The sequence below is a fragment of the Parasteatoda tepidariorum genome, chromosome 2 (genome assembly GCF_982258835.1).
Source record: "Parasteatoda tepidariorum strain Cologne lab strain chromosome 2, Ptep-v5.0, whole genome shotgun sequence".
Classification (NCBI taxonomy): domain Eukaryota; kingdom Metazoa; phylum Arthropoda; class Arachnida; order Araneae; family Theridiidae; genus Parasteatoda; species Parasteatoda tepidariorum.
Window position 1 is genome coordinate 54,554,294 of NC_141756.1, and position 24,018 is coordinate 54,578,311.

The 24,018-nt window shown below is 26.2% G+C and overlaps 1 protein-coding gene across 2 annotated transcripts in view; it reads left to right on the top strand.

The window, feature by feature from the left end:
• The window catches only part of LOC107437920 (U2 snRNP-associated SURP motif-containing protein), a 39,958-nt gene that overhangs the window by 10,605 nt on the left and 5,335 nt on the right, over window positions 1-24,018 (top strand). For both annotated transcript variants that reach the window (XM_016050066.3, XM_043038719.2), the window contains exons 6-18: window positions 4,960-5,024; window positions 5,101-5,204; window positions 5,335-5,423; window positions 6,041-6,206; window positions 6,868-7,073; window positions 11,205-11,248; window positions 19,089-19,193; window positions 19,471-19,537; window positions 19,620-19,795; window positions 20,243-20,405; window positions 21,100-21,179; window positions 21,270-21,357; window positions 23,199-23,300. In XM_016050066.3, the coding sequence (XP_015905552.1) occupies window positions 4,960-5,024; window positions 5,101-5,204; window positions 5,335-5,423; window positions 6,041-6,206; window positions 6,868-7,073; window positions 11,205-11,248; window positions 19,089-19,193; window positions 19,471-19,537; window positions 19,620-19,795; window positions 20,243-20,405; window positions 21,100-21,179; window positions 21,270-21,357; window positions 23,199-23,300 (1,455 nt within the window). The remainder of the gene's footprint in view (window positions 1-4,959; window positions 5,025-5,100; window positions 5,205-5,334; window positions 5,424-6,040; window positions 6,207-6,867; window positions 7,074-11,204; window positions 11,249-19,088; window positions 19,194-19,470; window positions 19,538-19,619; window positions 19,796-20,242; window positions 20,406-21,099; window positions 21,180-21,269; window positions 21,358-23,198; window positions 23,301-24,018) is intronic.

Consider the following 24,018-nt stretch of genomic DNA (forward strand, 5'->3'; position numbering starts at 1 on the left):
TCTACTTGCTATTAAAAGATGTGCTGAACAGATTTATAAAAGAAGAAAAGCTTCCAGCATCATAATAGATTTATACTTAATACAATGTGTTAAGTATAAATCTCGAAGATAAAGAAATTTGTAAAGAGGCAACCAAAATTGATGTTGGCTTTGTTGCCAGAAAAGAGTTGATAAAGACGAAAATTTTGAAGGATGAAGAGAAAACAATGGAATTTTATTTGAATTGCAGGCAATTTTTATTGAAGTTGTCAAAAAAGCTAATTGAAAAGTGACCACTGAATTTCTCTTTAGTGCGAAATGTATCGAGCATTGATCCTTGTACAATGCATGTTAATAAAGAAGCAAATTTAAACACGCTTTGAAAAATATTATTTCATTTGACCAGTGCAGGTAGAGTAAAAGAAGAAGATTGTGATAGCATTCTGAAGGAATATGTTCAATTTGTTGAAGATTTTAACAGCATGGATACTAGGACAAAATTTAGGCACTGCATTGGCGATAATTTTGATCCTAGCGTAGATCGACTAGATGTGTTATACTGTGAGTTCTTGTCAAGTTCACAATATCCCAATTTGTGGAACGTAATTAAACCTCTACTTCTGCTTTCTCATGGCCAGGCAACTGGTGAGAGAGGGTTTTCGGTCAATCGGTTGAAAATCTGGCAAACCAAACAATTGTGGCTAAAAGAATAATTGATGACCATCTACGATTTGTTGGTGGACTTGAAAAAATCATTATTTCAAAAGAACTCATTGTTTCAGCTACAGTTGCACTTCAAAGATATCTTGCACATTTGGAAAAAGAGAAAGTAATTACAAATAATAAAGCTAAGGGTGAAAAAAGAAACATTTGGAGGATGATATACAAGAACTTAATAAAACTTCTGATGATTATTCTGATCAGGCAGAAAAAAATGTGATCTCTCATTAATCTCAAAAGCAAATGCCTTAAGGCGTCATGCTAAAGAAAAATATCTAAGCTTAAAATATGTGAAGAACTGAATAAGACATATATGTCTTTAAAAAGTGTTTAAAATAAATAATATTTTAAGATCCTTTTTTTATTAATTTACTATTTTGTGGTTTTTTTTGTAATGTTGTAAATTTAATTTTATAAATAGCTATATTAAAATTATGCAAAGTATATAATTTTCCCTCGCACCTCCTGAATTTATTGTATTGTACTCCTGAAAAACTCCTTAGAAACTCCTGAAATTTACTTTCTTAGAAAGAGTATGAACCCTGTATTATTCATACTAATACAATTAAAATAAACTTTTCACTTAAGACAAGAAAATCTATAAAAATTTTCTAAAAGATGTAAATATTCACATTCAACAACATGAAAGATAAAAAAAAATATGAAAATGCAAGTGATCTGAGATATAAAAATACAAATTGACACTTTTTATCAAAAAAAATTTCAATATAAAATGTAAAAAAAATTTGACACAATGGTCTTTAATCTGAAGTTTAAGACTTCAGTGTTATTAGGGGAAATTGTTTTGCTGTATTAGGGGCTGTATTCCCCAAAAGGAGGAAAACAGTCCCTAGTCCCAACAATAATGTGCTGGAAGATCCTAGATTGAACAAGATGCATAAGTATTTATTTTTTTGGTTTTCACCAGAGACAAAACTACCATCGCCCCATATCCTACTAGATTTGGGTAAACGTTGAACTTGAAGAAAATTTGAAAGGTCGGATCTTCCAGAAAAAAGGGGACCGCATGTTCCATTGAACTATGCGTATTGTCGTCATATTCGGTGTTTTTAAATTTTACTTCAACAATGAAAAATCATTAAATTCAATATAAAATATAATTAATTCTATTATTTAAACTATTACATGTTTTTTATTCGTGACATAATTTAAGTTTGTCAGGTGGGTGGTACCTTCGCAATTTTGATATATGAACTATTTCTGAATTTTCTTTATTATGAATATTCTTTTTATTTATTTTGTAATTAACATCAGAAATTTTTTCAAGAATTATATATGGACCGGAAAAAGTTGGGGTAAGTTTCCTAGTATTGGGGTATTTAAAATCTTCATACATTACAGTATCATTTGGGGAAAATTCAATATGAGTGAATCTTGCATCATAATAAATTTTATTTTTTTCATGATATTGTTTAGTTCTTTCAACTGCAATTTTCCTTGCTTCTTCTATTGGTGGAAAAATTTCTTCAGATAAAGGATGATTAAATGGGAGAGTGCCAAACATTAAATAAGCTGGTGGGAATTTAGTTACTGAATGTGGAGTTAAATTATATTCTTCAGTTACTTCTTTTAATAGTTTAGGCCAGAAAATTTTAAATTTTGAAAATCGTTTAAGCCAAAGAGAGGTGAAAAATAATGTTCTTGAAAAATTTCAACTATTTCCTGATATGAATTACAATTAAGGCAGTTATTAATATACAATTTCAAAGCTGAACCTTTAATGAATTTTTGAAAATTTCTAACTTTCCATTCGTCATTACATTTAGCATCTAGAGTTTGTTTTTCGAAGTGTTTGAGCCAGGATGTGAATTGAACTCCAATGTCAGGCTCAAAGACTAATATGTCTGGTTTATCCTCTACATTTTGATGCATATTAAATTTGTAATTTTTGCCACTCAGTAAGGGCATTAAAATAACCAAAATAAATTTCAATAATTATATATAACATTTAGAAGGAAAAAAAAACTTAAGTATATGAATAGCACATCTTTTGCTTTTTTAAACACCATAATAAAATAAAAATTTAAATTTCTCTTCTACAATTAATATAATATACACTGTGATATATAATGCAATAAAAAGAGTGATTCCTTAAATAATTAAAATTATAATCATACTGAATCAAAAGTGAAAAAAAAAATATATGATGGTAATACTAAATTTTAATATTATTTAATTTAAACAAATAATATGGTAAACCATTGAATAGTAATATCAATAAATTGAAATATTATCAAAATATAAATAGCCATAAATTTGTTTGTTTTAATTTCGAGATATGAGCGTGAATGATTAGAAAGCATTCACGTTTAAAAATTTCACCATTAAAAATCAATTAAAAATTTCATCATTAATATCAATCATTAAAAATATCAGAGCACGATTTGTCAAGTAAGTATAATTGATATAAAATGTGTAAAATATTAATCCCCCCAAAGAAGATTTTCATAGCACTCATCTATTTTTGTTCACAAGTTTTCTTCACTAAGCACGATCCACTAAAGTTCACACACTGAACACATAGCACCAACAGTTGAGAATTTTGTTAACGGGTGTTGAAAACCATTCAAGGTTTTGTTTTTGAACATATGACACAGACTATCTGACCTCTGACGACGCATCGCGTTGCACAAACCTATCGTAAAATCATTTTCTTTTTATTATTTTTATATGATGACATTTCCATCAAGTTGATATACACAAATGGGATTCCTTCAAAATAGAAAGTGCTTCTAGCATTCAAGTGGGTGAGAATCAAACCAGGCAGCGTTGAGATCCAATTCTGTAATGGTTATAACGGAAACGAAGACGTCAGGCACTGTTAAATTACAGTTGAGACCACTCCAATGGACACTTGAAAGAGAAGTCCCAAAAATCTTCTTCGTTAAGATGAGTCACTGGATAGAAGGGGAAAGTGTCGCCAGCCAGGGTCAAGGTTCATTCAAATCCAATTAATTTCGCAGCATTGGCAATAAGCTGCTAAGCTTATTGCCTAAGCTAAGCTCTGTGAAGTCTTCGATCCTTTCGTTAATATGCTCAAATCTTCTAACATAGTAGAAGTGTGTTCTTTTAGTTAATTTTTTATTTTTATGTTTTGAAGAAGCATTTAATATTATCCTGCGCCCGTTTCATCAGTTCTTATAATCCTGCTCGGCTTGTAAAATGTTGCAGTCGGACCGAGCAGGAAAACAGACACAGGATTTTAATTAAATCAGAGTAACTTTTATTTGAACATTCTTAGTTGAGTGAGAGCGAAGAAGTGATGTTTACTCCATCAGCAAACAGTCTTTCTGGTAGGGAAAATCTTGCAAAAAAATCCTAAAATGTCTCTATTTAGGGAAAAGAGGGAAATCTCAGAACTTACAATTGGTTAATGAACTTGCTCGAGTGATTCCCACGGCTTAAAAGGGGAAAAAAGATCTTTATTTAAATGTATGCATACTTTGGCAAAAATAGATTTAGAAACAGGATGTGGCTTTTAAAAGTGTGAGAAAGTATTTCAAATAGAATAATTAATTAGTAATAAAGTAGGAGTTGTTTTATAGCAAAGAAACTAACATAAAAAGATTAATAAAAGCTTTTTATGTTACATATATATATACACTTTTAGAGTCATTAAATCATAAAGTTTTATTTTTTTCTTCTTGATTTAATTAATATAGTAACTGATCAAAAATGTTCCATTTATAAAAAGTTGATAGGTATAGATTTTTTAGAATTTTATGACCATGCAATCCATTTTTAAAGGGAAAAAATCTTTTTAGTTTATTTTATTAAGAGAACTGTAGTTATTTATTTAGAGTTTTAAAGGTTTCTCCTTCGTCTCTTTACTTTCGCTTATATTATATACTTTTCACCATTTCTATATCAAAATAACCTCTTTTTCTTTAAAAAGGGGGTGAATAAATATAGTGCAGTGTTTTTTTTTTTTTTTCACATATTGTAATCCAAATTTTGGTCAGTTTTTATGATATATTATACAAACAGTTGAAACAGAAATTTCGAACCACTTTTACAAATATTAGCTAAATTTTTAAGTATTTCCAGTTTACAACAAATCTATCCATTTCAATATCTCGGTGTTTTGTCAGAAATTTAAGCAGTGGTGATCAAGAATTATTTAAACAAAATAATAATGATTGTATTTATTTCTAAAATAATGTAGAAAGTAAACTTACTTTTAAAAAAAAAATTGAGTTTTAGTATTATTTTACATTTTTAAACTTTTTTCTTATAAAGAATAAGAAAAAGGAGAAAGAGAAAAAGAAAAGCAATCTTGAATTATTTAAAGAAGAACTGCGGATGTAAGTAGCATGCCAAGTTTATTTCCATGCATTAGTCTCTAATATAAAAATTTAAAATCAAATTTGTATCGTTTAGGATTCAAGAGGAAAGAGAAGAAAGACATCGGCTGAAAAACATTGTTAAGGAGCAAGTTAAAGTTGGCCGACCTGTTGAGCCTGTTGAAACACAAATTAGACTGGGTAAAACTTGGATATTTTTCTTTCTTTCTTATTAAATTTTTGAAATTGCCTTATCTAACATTTGAACTTTGTGTAGTTATTTAGGTAAAAGAAGCTTGTGTCCATTGATTTTCTTATTTTTCTATTTTAGCTGATGATTACCGGTATCCTTCATATGGATCATATGATACTGGAGATCCTAGTACAACTAATCTTTATTTAGGAAACTTAAATCCAAAGGTATTTATGTATATTATATATAAGTTATTTGCCTTAATTTATGCTATTTATAAATATAATTGTTATAAGTACTCATCCTTCTGTACATTTATTCATACAGTTAAAAGTACTGTATATGATTATTCAATGCTATAAATTGTATTTATATATGCAATAGAAATCTGAATATCAGGATTCTACTTAGACTGAATTTTATAATTATAAATCTGTTTTGTAGTTCTGCAAAAATATTTTCTTAAAAGCATTTCACTTGAGCGACAAGTCACAATCTCTGCATCAAATGTGTACTTTAAATAATTTATATAAAGTGGATGACACACATGCAATGAAATCATCGACAAAAAAAATTTTTTGTCATTAAATTATTTTTAAAATCAAAATATTTCTTGAAAATATATCATTAATCACTTTGATTCCAAAATACTTAATAGGAACATAAATATTACTATATGATAAGCAACATAATTTTCTTTGCTGTCTTATCTTGTTAAGCAATAGTTGCAATACATTTTTTTACCCTTTTGAATTATCTAAAACATTTTGTAAAAAGAGATCTTTGCAATTTTTTTTTCTCCAAATTTATCTTTTAAATATGGTTAATTTCATTTGAATTTTAGATGACAGAACAGCAATTATGTGAAGTATTTGGCAGATTTGGTCCCCTTGCTAGTGTTAAAATTATGTGGCCCCGTTCTGATGAAGAGAGAGCAAGGGGGAGAAATTGTGGTTTTGTTGCATTTATGAACAGAAAAGATGGAGAAAGAGCCATGAAAAACTTGAATGGTAATTATCACAGAAATTAAAATTTTTTTGCTTTTAATAAATTAAGTGTTCTAGTGTATACTAATTTTGTTTTTGTATAAATATGCATTTTAATAATAAAAAATTTATTCAATCAAAAATAAGTTATTTTTTAATTATGCCCAAATTTTGCAGTATTAATCATTAGGCATATAACTACTGAAAAAACATTCTGCAATAAAAATTTTAAAATTTCAATTATTACCAGTTTTAACCCACCTTATACCAATTTTATTCCATCTGTGAATGTAAATTGATAGTTAAAATGTTTATTACTTTTTAAATAATACAATCTTATTTTTCCAAGGTGATTCACTTTAGTGTGTACAGTATTTAAGAGATAAACTAATACTTAGCAGCCTAGAGTATGGGTTGCTAGTGCCAAGGGCAATCAAAAATTTAAGTCATCAAATCAAATGATTACATGTAAAGTGTACAGAATTTTAAGAAATTTTGTTAAATAGTGAACAAGTTTCGAATATTTTCAATGATTTTAAATATACTTTAGAGTTATTTTAATTTTGTTAATTTTCTTTTTGAGACATTTAATGATTAATTCTATTTAGTTCTTTTGATGAAACATAATATATATATAACATAATAGTGAATAATCAATAAATGTATAATCAATTTTTAATTGTAGGAAAAGACATCATGAGTTTTGAAATGAAACTTGGTTGGGGTAAAGCTGTACCTATACCTCCCCATCCTATTTATATTCCTCCTGCAATGGTTGAGTTCACTCTCCCACCACCACCATCTGGTCTACCATTTAATGCTCAATTAGATAAAAAAGATCGTCATAAACTTTGGCCTGGAGAGCCAGAAACTAAAGAGTCTTTTGAGAAGGTAAACAAATAATTATTTGTGTAATTTTTGAACATAAGTATATATATAAAGATCTGACCAAAAAGATTTTATTTACACTTATAATATTTCTAAATCATACATATTGAAACAATTGTGTTGGTTTTATATGTTATTCAAATTTGAGATTTCATTAATATATATTTTTTAAATTTACATATTGAAATAAATAATTATTTTCTTTTGTTTATCTCATGAAAAGAAATATACTTGCCCTTTCAGTTATTTTATTACCTGTATTTTGTTTCCAAATAACTTTTGCTGTTTTAAAATTTCAACAGTTTTGAGTTTTCAAAGCATTATTTGCTTTTTTAGGCATTATGTAGTGATTTATGAGACATTTTAATGAAATAAATTTGCATTTACAAGTCTCTGCTTAAATAAAATATTGTTCATTGTGAAATATTTTATTGTTGAAACCAAAACTACTTCCATATTTAAGATTTTCCACACTAAGCTTATGTGTATTTTTTGTTTTCCTAAGATGTTATTCCATTACTGAAAGAAAGAAAAACAATTTGTTAATGTCTATTTTAATAAGACTGAAACTTGTTACGATCATCTGGAATGCAATATATACTTAAATTTAACAAAGATAGTGAGAATGTTCCTGTATATGTCATTAATCATTAGTAAAAGTACTTTAATTCATGGCATCTTTGCTTGATCAGTTAATTTGTTTTCCACATAACATCTGAAATTTTCCTAATTTTAAATTGATTTTTTTCTTACAAAAAATATATGACTTCGATAAAAAAAATACATATATTTGTTGCTAGGATTCAAGAATTACTTACTCAAGGTGCTTGTACAGAAAATTTGTTGTTAATAGTTACTCTTTGGTGTAGTATTTGCTCATCAATATCATCTAGTGTTTTATTGTTCACTATTGACAAGTAGTGCTTTAGCTTTTTTTATTACTTAAGCCTTTTGATGCTTTTTTATGGACTTTTTACCAGAACTGAAATTTAGTTTCAAGTTCAGCTATCAAATTGAAAATGTTCATATTTTATAAAATAGACTATTGATATCTGAAAAAGTTATATGATTCAATTACTTGAAAACAATCTCCCAGAAGTATGTTTAAGTAATGTCTTACTTGGTTTCTTGAAACATATTTTGTTTAAAACCAGGCATATAGAATATATATAATATCCTGACAATCATATTCCAATAAGGTTTAAAATTTGTGTGAGAAGCAATTTTTGTTTTTATATGAAAATTTTTATTTTAGTTTACAATAAGGTGTTGAATAGTGAAACCAACTCTTATTTATTTTATGTTTTTAGTAACACTTCTTTCGCAGCTATTTCTCCCTTAACATAGTTATAAACAAATAGGTTCATGTAATAAAGTTTAGTTTTTTTCGATTGTGGATAATATGCATATTTTGGGTGCATAGTTGTCTGCTTTTGTTCCAACAAAATGTGTATTTTTCTGTTTATATTGAAATTAAGATAACTTTAATTCAGATTTAATGTGAACATAATCAAACATGTTAATGGTAGTATCTTTCTGGTCAGTTCTTTATCTATAGTGGGTATATATTAAATACATTTAAGTTTCAAAAATTAGAGTTTCATAAAATTATCAAATTATTTTCTGTTCAGGTCTTGTACGAATGTGATTTTTGTAATAAAATAAGAATAATAGTGTAATGATTTTAAAAAGATAACTTTATGAAATGTTAAGTTCATAACCTAATTTTTAAAAGCAAAATTTTATAAAAAGTTTCCATTTGAATTCTTTCGGAATAATGTATATATAACCAAAAGTAAATCTTTGGACTATGAATCTTAAAAATTTACTTTTTATATATGTTAAACCAATCCAAGTATTATAAATTCATATTACTAAATACATAATAAAAAGAATTAAAAGAAATATTTAAAAAAAAGTGGTATCAATACTGCGATCTAAATTTCAATTATACTCGTGGTGTTTGTATTCGTTATGTACTGCTAATCATGAGAAAATGTTTTATTTTCTCAAATGCAAACAACTAAGTAAATCAATTCACACAATGTCTTCTGGATGGGAAGAAAGAGAGAATAACTACCAGGAAAAAAGGTTTTTCCCATTGGCTTTCTGTTAGCTAATCACCTCTTATTACATTACTCATTCAAGTTGGTCTTTTCTTACATACATTTTTATCTTAATAGTTAAGACGAAAATCCGTTGAACCAAGTTTTTAGCTTTTTGCTGAGTTTTATTAAGATTAATTAGTGGATTATAATAGTTTTAGATTTATACACTGTGTGTGATGCCAATTCATTCTAAATAATACAATATGCATGCTAATAGAAATTTATTTCTTGAAAATATCAAATTTATTCAAAATTGAGTTTTTATAGTCTCTACTATCATTTTCTTTTTCATTAAAGGACTTGTGTAAAAATTTGCAAAATTATTGCATGTCTATCAATATCCAACTTTCAATAAATACATGAGCTGAGTTTGGTTATTATTTCTAACAGTATTTCATAAAAATTTCATTTTAAAATTCAATTATTACTTTATTGAAATTTAGTAAAAAAAAATTTCTAAACTTAACGAGATAGTTGTTTTATTTTGACGATTTCTTCCTTGTTTGCATTACAAATTTTATTAAAAACTTGTTCAAAGTCTGTGGATATTTTTTAATTTTATATTCAATAAATTTCTATTCACTGTTTTTTTTTCTTCAGTTTTTCAAAGAATTTTTAATTGTACTTCATTATCAATTAAAACATAAATTTCAATTTCTCTTAATCATCCATTTTTTTTATAGCTTTAAAAAGTTTTTGAATTTTTTCATACAATTGTTTTTCAGATTTTAAAACATTTTGTCAGTTCCTTATTTTAAAGAGTTTTATTAATATCTGAAACATTATGTTTCTTATGTTGGAAATGTACTTTCCAAACAAATAATTTTATTAAAATATTTTTCATGTGCAATCAGAACTGATTCAGATACTATTTACATTTCACAATAGAATCCTCTTTAGAATAATTCACTATTCTTATTCTCATGTATCATGTTTAGAAATCTTTTAATTTTCATGTCTAGAATAGTTATTTTAGCATTGATCTGCAGCTGATCGATTGTGGCAGCAGCCTTCTTTTTCATTTTTAAAATCATAATTGAGTATATAATTCGCTACTGTTAAAATTCCATTAGAATTATGGCAACCAAGCCAATCATTATATGCTACAAAATGTTATGTGTGAGAAGTGAGATCATCCAAAACTAAAAATAAGAAATTCAAATTTCTGTGAAAGATGTGCTTCCCTTGAGCAATGTTTAAAAACTTGAGATTATCCGAAAATATCAAATAAAACACAAAAATACAGGTGTTAAAAAATTTTATTACGTAATTGTTTTTTTTTTTTTTTTTCGTCTCTTAATAAATATGAACAACACAGTTTTGCTAAAAAAATTAATTAATTTTGTTTAGTATAATAATAAGTGAAAAAGAGTTCTCTGACAATTAACATTTTCATTCATTTTAAAGTTAGCATTATGACATTTGTGTCATATTTTTAAGTTGAGATTATACTATTATGACTTTTTTGTTCTTAACACTTGACTTTTATGGAAAAGGAGTGATTTATATAATCTAACTAAATAACAATACTTATATATTTTTGTTTTTTTCCATCATTTTTTTTCCGATACTAAATAAAATTTAATTTAAAATTTGTTTTCAGTTGTTTAGAGGATACTGTCAAAAGATTTTATGTTCAACTAATTTCTAATTCTTAAAGGGGGGATTTATGTTCAACTAATTTCTAATTCTTAAAGGGAGGGATTTATGTTCAACTAATTTCTAATTCTTAAAGGGGGATTTATGTTCAGCTAATTTCTAATTCTTAAAGGGGGGGGGGGAATCCTTTTTAACATAATCCTAAATTTTGTAAGGTTTATAGAACACTTTTAAATAAAGGATTTACTTTATTTTAATTATGATAGTTTCTGTTTGGTGAAAATTAATTATTTAGATTAGTTACTATAACTTTTTATAATTAAATATCTTTTTCTTATTTGTTTATTATATTATGTTCATTATATTGCTTTTCTTAATAATAATCGATATCTATTCTTACTTTGTTCGGTGTCGACATCTTCTGCAGCTTTTAGCGAATGCTGTTGTCAAAGTGGTAATCCCTACCGAAAGGTATATATTTTTCAGTGCTTTCTTTCATAACAGTTGCCTACCTAATATATTTTATTTCCAAAATTTTCTTGAGCGAAGCAAATTTGCTGTTTTATAAGAAACAGGAATGGATGTGAATGACTTGAATCCTAAAGTCGGTATATTTGAACTAAACATTTTATTTACTTTCCTCTGATGTTTCTTACACAATACAACAGAATTGTTATTTTTAAAAGTGAATTTCAATATTTAAAAATATTTCTGCAGTAAAGAGTTAATTATAATGTTAAAACTTGCTTTTTATACTGTTACTTATTCATTTACTTTAGTAGTGGTATTACTATATTGATTGAAATATAAATTGCCTTAAAAGTGATTGCCTTATACAAAAAATGAAAAAATTTATTAATTTCAAAATTTGGATTTGTATTATTTTCCGTTTTTATTTGTAATTCATATTTCCAATGGGCTTTCTAGTTTTTGTGGCTGTATATATTAGTCTATTATAAATAATTGTTTGCTAAAAAGTGTAGAAATACCACTTGAAGGTTTTTCATAATGCTATTAAAACATTTGTATGATTTTATTTTCTTATTTATTTTTCCCTAAAAAACATTCTACAGTGTTTAATTACTGTTGTATTCAACCATAAAGGAAATAAAGAATTTTTTACACTTACTCTGTTACTTGGTAAATGAGGACAATTGAACAGATTTTTCCACTAAATCATAATATGTTGGAAAAAATTCCCCCTAAACTTTGCAGAGTGTTCAAAGTTTAAACTTCACTGATGAGCAGAATTTAAGTGCAATAATCATCCATATATGTACTAGTATTTGGTGTTTATTTTGAAACACTTCCTTTTGCAAGGAAATTTTCAACGTTAAAATTGTCTTCTAGTTTTGTAGATCTTGATCAAGGCTTTTTAAAACTGTGTCATTTGTCTCAAATAAAACTTTTTGCATGCTGCAACGCTAAATAAAATTGAAAGGATTTGTTTTAGTTGTAATTCTAAAAATATTAATTCACTTAAAAAAAATTAGGGAATAAAATGTGGGGAAACTCAATGGAGAAAAAAGGTTAAACATAGAACTTCATAGATTATTATATAAATACATAATAAAGTATAGTGCTATCTAAAGGTTAAAATGGGCAGGACAATTGACAAAAATGAATAATACTCAAACCACAAAGAAAGAACTTTTTGGCTAAGGTCTCCTCTAGAAAACAAAAGATCAAGACTTAAGTGGTCCAATTGCTTAGAAAATGACTTAAAAACTGTAAAAGTACTAAATTGGAAATCATTTGCCAAGAACAGGACAACTTGGAATAAAATTCTGTGAAAGGGCAGAGCCCACCTGGGGCTGTTGTGCCAGTGAGGAGAGAAAGAAACTGATATAAATTGACAAAATATTTTTAAAAAATTTCAGTGTGATGTGTGTAGTTTTATAGCCTTTTTCTTTAATTCAAGTAACAAACAATCAATTGAAAGGCAGATAACTGAAATATGTTATTATATTCAATTATTGTTTTAAAATTTATATGTTGGATATTTGAGGTTAAAAAATAAGCATAAATGTAAATTATTGCCTTTTTCATTTCATATTGAAAAATTTTCTTTGTTAGCAAAGAGAAATAAAGGTGTGTAAGCATAAGTAATATGTGTTGATAAAATTTTTATTTACTGGCAACCAAGCATAGAGGCATTTATAACATGTTATTAAAAATTTTAAAGTTTGATACCTATCATATGTCATCTGTATGTGACAAACACCGAAGTGGTATTGTTTCTAAATGAGAAGTTTTCTTTATTTTTATTCAGTATTTTTAATGAATGCAATAATTTTCTATTTACTTCATAAATCCAGTACAATTTTACATGAAAACAAATTTTGGTATTTATTGTAACTAATTTATGTATTATTTCTTTCAATAACTTAGAACATTTAAGTTTGCAATCTGTGTGCATTGACTGTCATTAATTGAATCACTGGATTATGAAGTCAACCGCTTTTTACAATCAAATCTTCAAAAAACGGAATTATTACAATATCAAAACATGCTAAAATCTCCCCTTTTCTTAAAATCGATCACCTTTTTTGTAAAATCATATTTTTAGGTATGCTTAAAATAATTAAAAATTCTTTTGCTTGTCTGAATAATTAGAATTTTTTCTTTTCTCAAGTTTTGAAAGCATGTAAATAACAAATTTCATTGTTCCCCCTACAAATAATAAAGTTACAGGTGTGGATTGCACTTCTTATGGAAATTAAAAGATAAATTAAAAATAAGAAATTAAAAATAATGAAGCAGGTTGTGTAAAGAAAACAAAATGAAAACTGTTCATGTTTTATGAAAAGGGTTAGAATGCCTATCATTCAATGACAATGATGAGCACTCATTCACTAAGGTAAATCTGTCTTCAATAGATGTCAGAAAATGCTTTATACTTTTAAACAAACTTTGCAGCAAAGAAAAGAAAATATTGTTAGTTACAAAATAATTTTTTTAAACTTTCAAACCATGTTGAATATTTAATTTTAAACTTAAATTATCAAACAAATATACTAATATTTTAAAGTGAACAAAAAAGGAAAAATTTCATAAGTATAAACATTTTAGTTTATAAAATTAGTACTTTTATAAAGTCAAATGCTTTCAGAATGGCCGTTATTTTAATAGGCGGCTCCACTGTGCTATCAAAATGCATATAGTTTCAGACTGCGTGCAAGCATGGTGCTTAAACACTACACACTTAAGATTCATGTACGCTTACAAAATTGATCTAACAGAAACTTACAGAAGCTATTTTAGGGTTAGCAGATAGTGAGTTGTGGTGGGAAACCCCTAGCATTTTTAAATTTTTCTAATGTGTACAATATCCTATTTAGTGTTATATGATAGTTTTGACAGAAATTTCACAATTTCCAAAAATTTTTATGGAGTTCTTTTAAAATTTTGTTGCAGTTTTATAGTTGTGTCTGCCGTGTGAAGTGATATAGTATCAAGTTAAAAAATTTCAGAAATAAACATGAGCTAATATAAGCATTTTACAACTCATTCAAATAGTGCTATAATATGTTAGTAATTATCCATTTGGGGGGGGGAAGCTAAAAAAAACTTCCATCTATATTAGGTATCTATATTAGTATAATAGGTACCTAGTACCACAATAGTAATGCTTGTCACCACAATTAATTAATCATAACTGGTTGATGATTCTTTTTTGCGGCTCACAGAAGTGGACCGGTACCAATTTTTTTACTTAAGCTGCAAAATATTTGAAGCTTAATATAACTTTTTTAAAAAAAGTACTTATAAAATGTAAAAGAAAATTTTTTTAACAAAAAGTACTATTGCTGTACAGAAATGATTGATTTCATTTAGACTTTTTAATATTTTTTTTCCCTTTTATATTTTAAAAGAATGCTTAAATACATATATGAACTATCAGATATTTTTAAATTCATAAAATTCAGAGAGACAAATTGAGTGAAAATGAAAGAGGATAATATTAGAAGAATTTTTTTCCTCAAGCTGTAGTATTCTATATCTTTAAGCAGATAATAGCTTTGGTATGTTGAGTACCTTGAGAAAAAAACTTAGTAGTATTAAATATTGTAAACTGGAGAATTATTACCAACAAAATATCGGAAACAACTTAAGAAAACCAGGATCTACAAAGGGCTGCAGAACTACTAATGATGCACTAGTAGTTTGTGAACCAATAAAATTAAATTTCCTAAAACCTATGTGTATTATGCTTCTTGTTATAGTTTTCCTCTGCTGTAACCCAGTGTATTTATAATTATTTGTTACTGTCAAACTTCAATTTTTAAATCTGTTTATATGCTTGAAATTTGATGCAGTATTTGCCAAGTTGAGTAAAACTAGTAATTTGAAAGTGGAACATTGAAACATAATTTTTGCCAGTAAATTCTAAAAATTAATTATTATTGTTAAAGGAATATTAGCAGCATAAAAACCTTATTTTCCATGTTATATATTTATAAATAGTTTATTATAATATATTTCATTTTGCATGTTCTTTATATAAAGTCATTAAATATTTGGAATTGTTGAATTATATATTTAATTTATTAAAGTTTAAACAATCAGTAGTTCCATTTTTAGGCTTCTTTTTTTTTTTTCCTTATTAGTTCTTTTAAAACGTATCTGTCAAGTGTGCTTCTATCTAGCCTTTTTAACTCTTTTAAGTGCACTGAAAATTTTAGATTATTATTAACTATTTTATTGTTATTCTATCCTTTTTATGATTTTATCTCTTTTTTTTATTTTTTTTTATTTTTTATACACATTTTAGAACGTTACATTACAAACAAAATGTAATGAGAAACTATGGGTATCTGTGTACTAATTGTCAGATAATTTTTCCATACCTTTGAAATTGTTAAAATGTTAAATGTTTTGTGTGTTCTGTTATTATCAATGTCATTTTCATGTACTCTAATTGATTGATATTTCCTAAGGTTAAAAGCATAGGAAAATATGCTAAAGTTAGCTTTTTAAATTTCCTGTACACTTACTACGTACTGAAATATATTGACATATAATACAGCAATAAATATTTTGATCTACTGTACCTTATTATTTTACTAGAGGAAAAATTTATAATCAAATTAGAAATTTATTATTAGTTTTAAAGATAAGAAATTAAATTTTTAAAAAAAAATTTTTAATGATATTCCTTTCATTAACCCTTTCGCGACGGGAAGTGTGAAAGCGCTCTTATCGCTGAGGCCAGCAGTCTCTCTCACGTGTGTCTCTCCAGGGCCGGTGGGTTTTTTGAAGTTAAGCCTAATTACATGAAATTAACGAAATATCAACACAATGTTTAATATTTTTCTGTAGAGTGTTTAAATTACATGCTTTATATATATTTCTATGTATACATTATTTACTTAAGTTATTTCTTGTTTAAATATATATTTTACACATTTTATTTTCATTATGTACCTATCATTTAATAACATTTAACATTACATATCTGAAAACTAAATGTATGACTTAAAATTCTTTTTTCGTATGAAAAATTTTAAAACAGGGATCTACAAGATCTAACTATCCACTAAAAACTAAACCAAAAATCGAAAGTAGCGAGAGAAAAAACCTCCCCTGCTTACTATAAACAAATACCACGTGCGAATTTAAAGAGCCATCATAAAACATTCCTTCCCCCTCCATTCCTTTCCCTTAAAAACCGCGTGAATGTACTCTCATCTTGAGTTGAAGGTCAAATCTACATGTATCTGAAACCATATGTACATACAATGCCATCTTCTGAAAGAAATGTTATTTTTTAAAACGTTCCGAAACGCTGGCACAAACAAGTGACAGCCGGGGCTAAATGAGAAAATGCTCTGGCACGTGGGTGTGTGGGTCGGGAAGTGAGCACGTTTCTTGCTGGCACGTCTATGTGACAGTCGGCGCAAAAGGGTTAAACTTAAATTATTAATTAGCTGCTATTCTGAAGTATTAAAAATAATACTTGTGCTATTTTTGTCTTGTCCTTTCAAGGCTTATGTACTGAAAAAGTATGCAGCTGAGATATATTTTTAAAATTTCTTTATCAGGGGTTTGATATAAAAATTTTTAACTTATGAGTATTTAATATGGGTAAGGCATTTGTTTTTAAATGAATTCAAGTTAAACATATAACTAAATGTATTCAATACTGAATGTAGAAATTTAAAGTCTAAATATTAAGTCCATTACTAAATTAAACTATATATATTAACTAAAGTGTTTAGGAAATTCCTTATTTTATTTATTCAATAATATAAAGCAATAAGTAAAGTGAATTGTTGTTGTAATTATTATTTACTCTTTTAAATCTGACTATGGTTTATCTGTGTCTTCTGTGTAATATGTCTGAATAAAGGAAATATGTTGTAACTTGCATTTCTTCTAGCTTAATAGCTAATTCATGACTAAATTTGCCAAACAAATATGCATAATTTTTGCTACCAATATGTTAGTTTTATGTAGCAATTTTTTTTAGTTTTCACTTTTTTTTTTTGTAAATTTAATTATGTTAAGCTTTTTTTTTATATGATTATTTTGCTATTAATTTTCTTCCGATTATTTAGGAATTCTTTCTGTCAATTTGATTTATCACTAATTGAAAATCATATTCTATCAACTTTAAACTGTGTTGTTTCTATTTATTTGTTTCTTGAAAACCATTAACACTGAATTAATGAAGTTTTAATATGGTTTATTTCTAAAATTTGGAATGAAATCCTCATTTTTTAGATTGTTTTATTTTTTCTGTTTTCGTGATCTTTTGAAGTAGTTCCTATAAAATTATCATTCATTATAATTATTTTATTAATTTTCAGAAACATTTTGTATAAAGTTACCTTTTGAAACTCTTTAATATTTGCTGTAGGATTAATTTTATTTTTAGATGACTAAACAGGATCTATTTGATATTTGGCAGACTTAGTTGTGTTGAAAGTGCAAAAATAGATTGATTTAAAATAAATAGTTGTATTCTTTGATTGGTTTTAGAGGAAAAAACTATTTAAATCTAATTTCAAGAATCAGAATTTATGTTGAATTGTGTTCATCGTATTTAAAGCTTATCTTTTTTGTCATGTTATCAAAATTCATTCCCTGCGCAACACAATTTAAGTATGTCTACCTCGTTGTTTAACTGTGACATTAAATATCTTTTTATTTTAATTTACATAAGTATTTTGACTTAAGTTTAGGTTTTATGACTTTTAAAAATATTTTAAATGTTAAATTTTTATGATACAAAGCATATGTCTAAATTTATAACTTAAATTATTTAAAAATTAAATACAATTATATTTTTTTTTCAATTTTTCTTTAAAAAATTTAAACCCCATTCTTTTATTAATTTTTCAGCTTCAAATTTTAAAATAGTTATACACTATTTAAAAAAAAATATAGTAAATAGATAAATACAAAAAGTTTACTAATTTGCAAACTAAATGAATCCAATTTTATTTAAATTTGTAGTAATTAATGAAATGTGTAAAATTTGTTTTTATGACTTTTCAGACATTCTTTACAGTTATTTGTTCCAAATAATAAATTTCTTTTTTGCAACATATTTGTTAACCATTTTTCTACTTGTAACTTGCAATTCCTTTTTTTTTTTTTTTTTTTTTTTTAAATTATGTTGTTATTTTTATGGTACAGTGTATCCATTTCTTTAGATTTCTTTGCTATATCCTTCTGTCACCAGGCAAGAACAATTTAGTTTTTCTTACATTCTAAGAATTGCTATTCTCAGCTACAATTGTTGTGTTATAAGGATGCAATTATTTTATTTAGCTGGATTTTCAATACCAAAAAATGAAATGTTAGTTTTTACAAATTCCAATGTAATAATTTATAATTCGATTATTTCAATTAGTGCTAAATTTTTTTATTATTTTCAATACACAAATTTAACCTGTTTCAGCTAATAAACTATCAATAACTCTTTCATCTCTCAAATTATTCAATGTATCTTCTTCTTCTTAGTGTTTGTTATATCTATAGGTTTATATTTGAGTGATTTTGTTCCACATACTTTTTTCTATTGTTGGATCTCTTTTATTTACTCTACTTTTGTCTGTTCTGAACTTATTAAATATCAATATTCTAAAAAAAAACATTTTTTTACTTTTTTATTTCTTAGCTTACCAAGCAGCATTCCGAAGCTGTATTCCTTTTTTGTGATCTTAATTTTAGATATGTAATGGCTTTCAGTTTATTCAGCTTTCAAATTGTTCATTTCCTCCCATCGGAGTCCATTTGATTGTGATTAATTTAAGAATTAATATAAATATTTCCTATGTCCTGTCTTTTTCTTATGTTTCAGGAGTTTATTGTGCCTCATTCACCGTATGATCGAATTTGTTGTTCGTGAAGGACCAATGTTTGAGGCAATGATAATGAATCGTGAAATAAATAATCCTATGTTCAGGTATGTATATAAACACATTTTTATATCGATATAATATCTCAATGCTTAATGTGTGAATTTATATACCATTTTCATTTAAAGTATGTGTTAATATCTACATGTTATCTGCTAATTAGTCTATTTTTAATTTTGTTTCCATAATTATGAAAATTAAATTTCATTCTGAAATTAAGTTGATTACATTTATATGTTTATTTACTTTTCAGTAAATTTAAATGTAACTTAAATATAAATTATTATATTGAGTTTAAATTTGGGAAAATCTGTCCTATTTCAGGTTTCTCTTTGATAATCAGAGTCCGGCTCATGTGTATTACAGGTGGCGTCTGTATTCTATTTTAAAAGTCAGTATACCTATGTATGCATTAAAAAAACAAAAGTAAATCTTGTGAGAGATTTTGTAAAAGTGTATTTTCTTTTTTTTAGGGGGATCATCCTAGCAAATGGCATACTGATGAATTTCTTATGTTTAAAGAGGGCTCTTTTTGGAGACCACCTCCTCTTAATCCTTTCCACCTAGGTATGCCTGAGGAACTTGTGGAAGTTCCTCCGCCTCCCATAACCAGACCCATTGAACCTAAAAAAGGATCATTATCTGATACGTAAGTCAATGTCCTTTATTATTTGTTGATTAAAAAGTGTTCGGACACCAAAGTTATTCAACTTCTTTACACCAAAAGTTATTCAACTTGGAAAAGTTATACAAATATAATTTGGTTATTTGTAGTTTGTCTAGATAAAATTATTTTAGTAGAAGTCAAGTTAAAGAAACTAAATATAAAAAATTTGTCAAAATTTTTTAATGAAAGGGGAAATGAGAATTAAGATTTTCAATATAAGATGTAAATAAGCTGTTTTATTTAATGAAGCATGGTTTTAGTAGTTTTTCAGAAATAAGCAAAGCTGTAGTGCACTTTGGGATAGTGTTTAAAATATTGAATACATACTATGTAGGTATTTGTTCAATAAAAATCACCAAAACTGTGCTTCAAAAGTAAAATTTTTATTTATTTTATTTAAATGTTTAATGTTTCTTTTTTATATCCCAGACAACGTGAGAAGTTTGAAGATTTATTACGTGGTATCACTCCTGAGAAATTCAAGATTGCAGATGCTATGATCTATTGTATTGAGCATGCTGAAGCTGCTGAAGAAATAATTGATTGCATTGGAGAAGCCATTGCTACGCCTGAAGCCCCATTATATAAAAAAGTAAATAGAATTTGAAGGCTGATTTTTTTACATAATTATTTCTTTTGTACAAATGACTTATGAACAATTATTGTTAGTATTGTTTTATATAAAGAAATTTTAAAAATAATAATAATAACTCTCAAAATGTCAGCTACATAAAAATATAGTCTTCAGTATGATGAATGCGATTTAGCTTATTGCCAATGCTAATATAGAATCTTTTCATTTTTAGTGTTTGCATAAAATGCATGTCCCGAGTTTCTGTGGAGTAGAAGTTAAAAAATTAGAAGTTCAGTTATATATATTTTTTTCTGAACGTATTGGATATTGTAGAGATTGTACTTTTTCCATATTTAAAAAAATGAAGTTTAACTGAATGTCTAAAATTATTAATGCATATTAGTTTAAGGATAATTTTTTTATTGCTTAAAAATTAAATTATACCTTTTAAGTTTTGAATTTTATAAAATCTTGAAAGATTCCAGAAACACTTCTGATGTTGCTTATTATAGTAAGCAAATTATAAGTTATATTTCTTCAATTTGATAAAATAAAAATTATAATTAAATTTTACATTAGTAAAGAATGTGTAATAATACATATTTAAAATGTAGTATTAATTTTTGTAAGAACGAGATAAAAAGTGTTAAATAAATATGTCATTTTATAAATGTATTCCTTTTTGTGATAAATATTTTATTTATCTTTTCAGATTGGTAGATTATATCTCATTTCAGATGTGTTGCACAACTGTAGTGTCAAAGTTGCTAATGCATCATTTTATAGAAAAGGGTATGGCATAATTTTACAAGAGTATATTTTTTAAACATATTTTTCTTTCCTTAAATTTGATCCTTTCTATAAACTTAAATACACTTTTAGATTTCAAGCTAAACTACCAGACATTTTTAAAGACCTTCATGAAACTTTTCAAAGTATAGAAGGACGCTTGAAAGCTGAACAATTTAAGGTAAATCATGTATTTTTAAAATAAAATAACATTAACCTATTACTCTTTTTTAATTTAGTTATCATTATGTAACTGGTAAATAACAAAAGGACTCTTTTATCATTGCAAAGTAATTCGTTATGCCTTTTAGTTAATACCTTCTATTCATGGTAAAAATTCCTGTTTACAAAATAATTATAAATATTCTACGTAATTAAACATGAAGAAAAAAAATTACGCAAATGCTATCAAAGAATTAGGTTTTGGAAGAATTTACAAATTTTGATGAACAAACATTTGTAAAGTTGTGCTAATCAAGATTTTAGCATTAATTAATCATCGCTGCTTAATTTTTAACTTAACATTTTTCTATTCATGGAGTTTTTTCACGGTTTTCAGCTAAGCCTTAAAAAAACAGTTACTTCAAAAGCTAGAAAAAAGTTATTAATGTATTTTACAGATCAAATCTAATAAAAAATCTATATATATATTTCTCTTACACGGCGATAAAAAAAAGCCTCATTACAACTCCCCGAATGGCAACGCTAGAAAATAGACCAATGATTACCGCTAAAAATGTCACATGCCAAATTCTAGCTAAGATGGCTCAACATATAGCGCTTTTAAAAACGGAAACTGAAATAACCAGGGAGAGCATAAGCTAGGCAGAAGTCTTTGTCGATAAATCTCTATTTTGGTTTTTTGTCGAAAGCGTTTTTTTTTCACGAATTTATTTGACAATTTTTGATTTATATCACGAATTTATTTGTTTTACTAGAATTTATTTGTTTATGCAGGTTTTTCCATTGCAATTCACTTATTTAAATTTTTAATAGACTTAATTATAGCCGAAATTTTAATCTTTTTAAAGAGATATCAGTTTTAGAAATTTTATCTTAAGATTTTATACTATAGCACATTTCTAATAGATTTAACGAATTACATGTCATTTATTTGAATTCAAATTTATTTTAAGGACTCAGTACTTACTAAAAAGATGTAATTTTTTTTAGAAAAAAAAGTTGTTATATGGATTTGAATGATTGTTTTGAATTCTTAGAATTTTGTGCATTTGCAATGTACCTAAGTTAGTAGCAAGCGAAGCGAGCTTGGTTTGCGGAGCAAACCATATAACATTGCGTAGCAATTTTCGGGGGTTGGCGAGCGTTAGCGAGCAGGGGGCGCAGCCCACTAGTATTATTAATTTTTTGTTTGTGTGATGTTATTTATTTATATTTTAATTTAATGTTAAAAAGTGGTTAATTTTTATTACCTTAATTTAAAAAGTGTATTAATATATTTAATTTATGTACACAACTAAAAATTCACTCATTGTCATAAATGTCAAAATTGATTCATTGTTATGTTCCTTTTTTTGTATCAATTTGGTTAGATAGTTAGTCTAAACAAATTGCACACTAAATATAATGTATTAATTATAGAATATCAAAATTTATAACATTATAGCCTTTAACACATTATTTTCAAACGTCTTGCCACTTAAATCTTTTCTAATAATTTTTTTTTAATTTTCTGAGAGTAAATGCCAGCTTTAGATATAATTTCAATCTTTTTTTTTATTATTATTAATCTGCATATTATGCGATGATACTTGCATGAAATTTTTTAAAATTAATTTATTATTTAAGTGGAATTTTATTTTTACTCTTACTGCTCAATATCTCACCTAAAGGACACTGTAAATTCTCTTAATTGTTTTTTTCTTTTCTTCTCACTTTAATGATTTGAATAATTTTTTTATCAATCGATTCAATAATAGCAACCTGTATGTATTTGTTGTTTTATGTTTCAGTTATCTAAAAATATTTTTTTTATCAATTATTAATTTTCCTTCCTTCTAGCAAAGAGTAGTGAGCTGTTTTAGAGCTTGGGAAGACTGGGCAATTTATCCAAGTGAATTTCTTATCAAATTACAAAATCTATTCCTTGGCCTTGTTCCATTAGTAAGAAAATTTTTATATTCCTATCAATTTTAGCATTTCAATATTATTTTTTTAATTTGATTTTCAATTACAATCAATTGTTTTGGTCATTTTAATACATAGTTGAATTTAGTTGAATTTAGAAATTGCAGCTTTAATTTCTTATTTTTTGTGTAAGAATTTTTACTGCTTGTTTATGACATAGCAAACTTATTTTAAAATATTACTAAATTGCATTTTTGAAATGGTTAGCAATATTGTGTATCATTAATAAAATATAAATTAATAAAAGGGTAACTACAATTTTGTTATAAAAAGCAACATATTTTTATGATTAATGATAAATTTATATTGATAACTAACTTTTTTCTTAACATTGCAAAAGTAGTTTTTTTGCAAATAAGTTGTTATATCCAATCCTTCTTTATATCTTTTTATCAATAAAATCTGGCACTCTATGCCTTTACTGCTTGCTATATTGTATCAGTTTTGCATTGAAGCCAGCCAAATTCATATAAATTGGCTACTGAGATAGGTTTTCTTTTAGGTGCTCTTATAGGTGTTAGGTGATAGGTGTTCTTATACCTGATGGCAAAGCTACCTTCTTTTTAGAGTTCAAAGTCACAAGGTAGCAAGAAAGAACAATAAAAAATTACTAATTTCTCATGTGAAACAGCTATTTATTATTGGTAATAAAATAATGAAAACACTTCATATCAGATCTAATTAAATTCAGAAT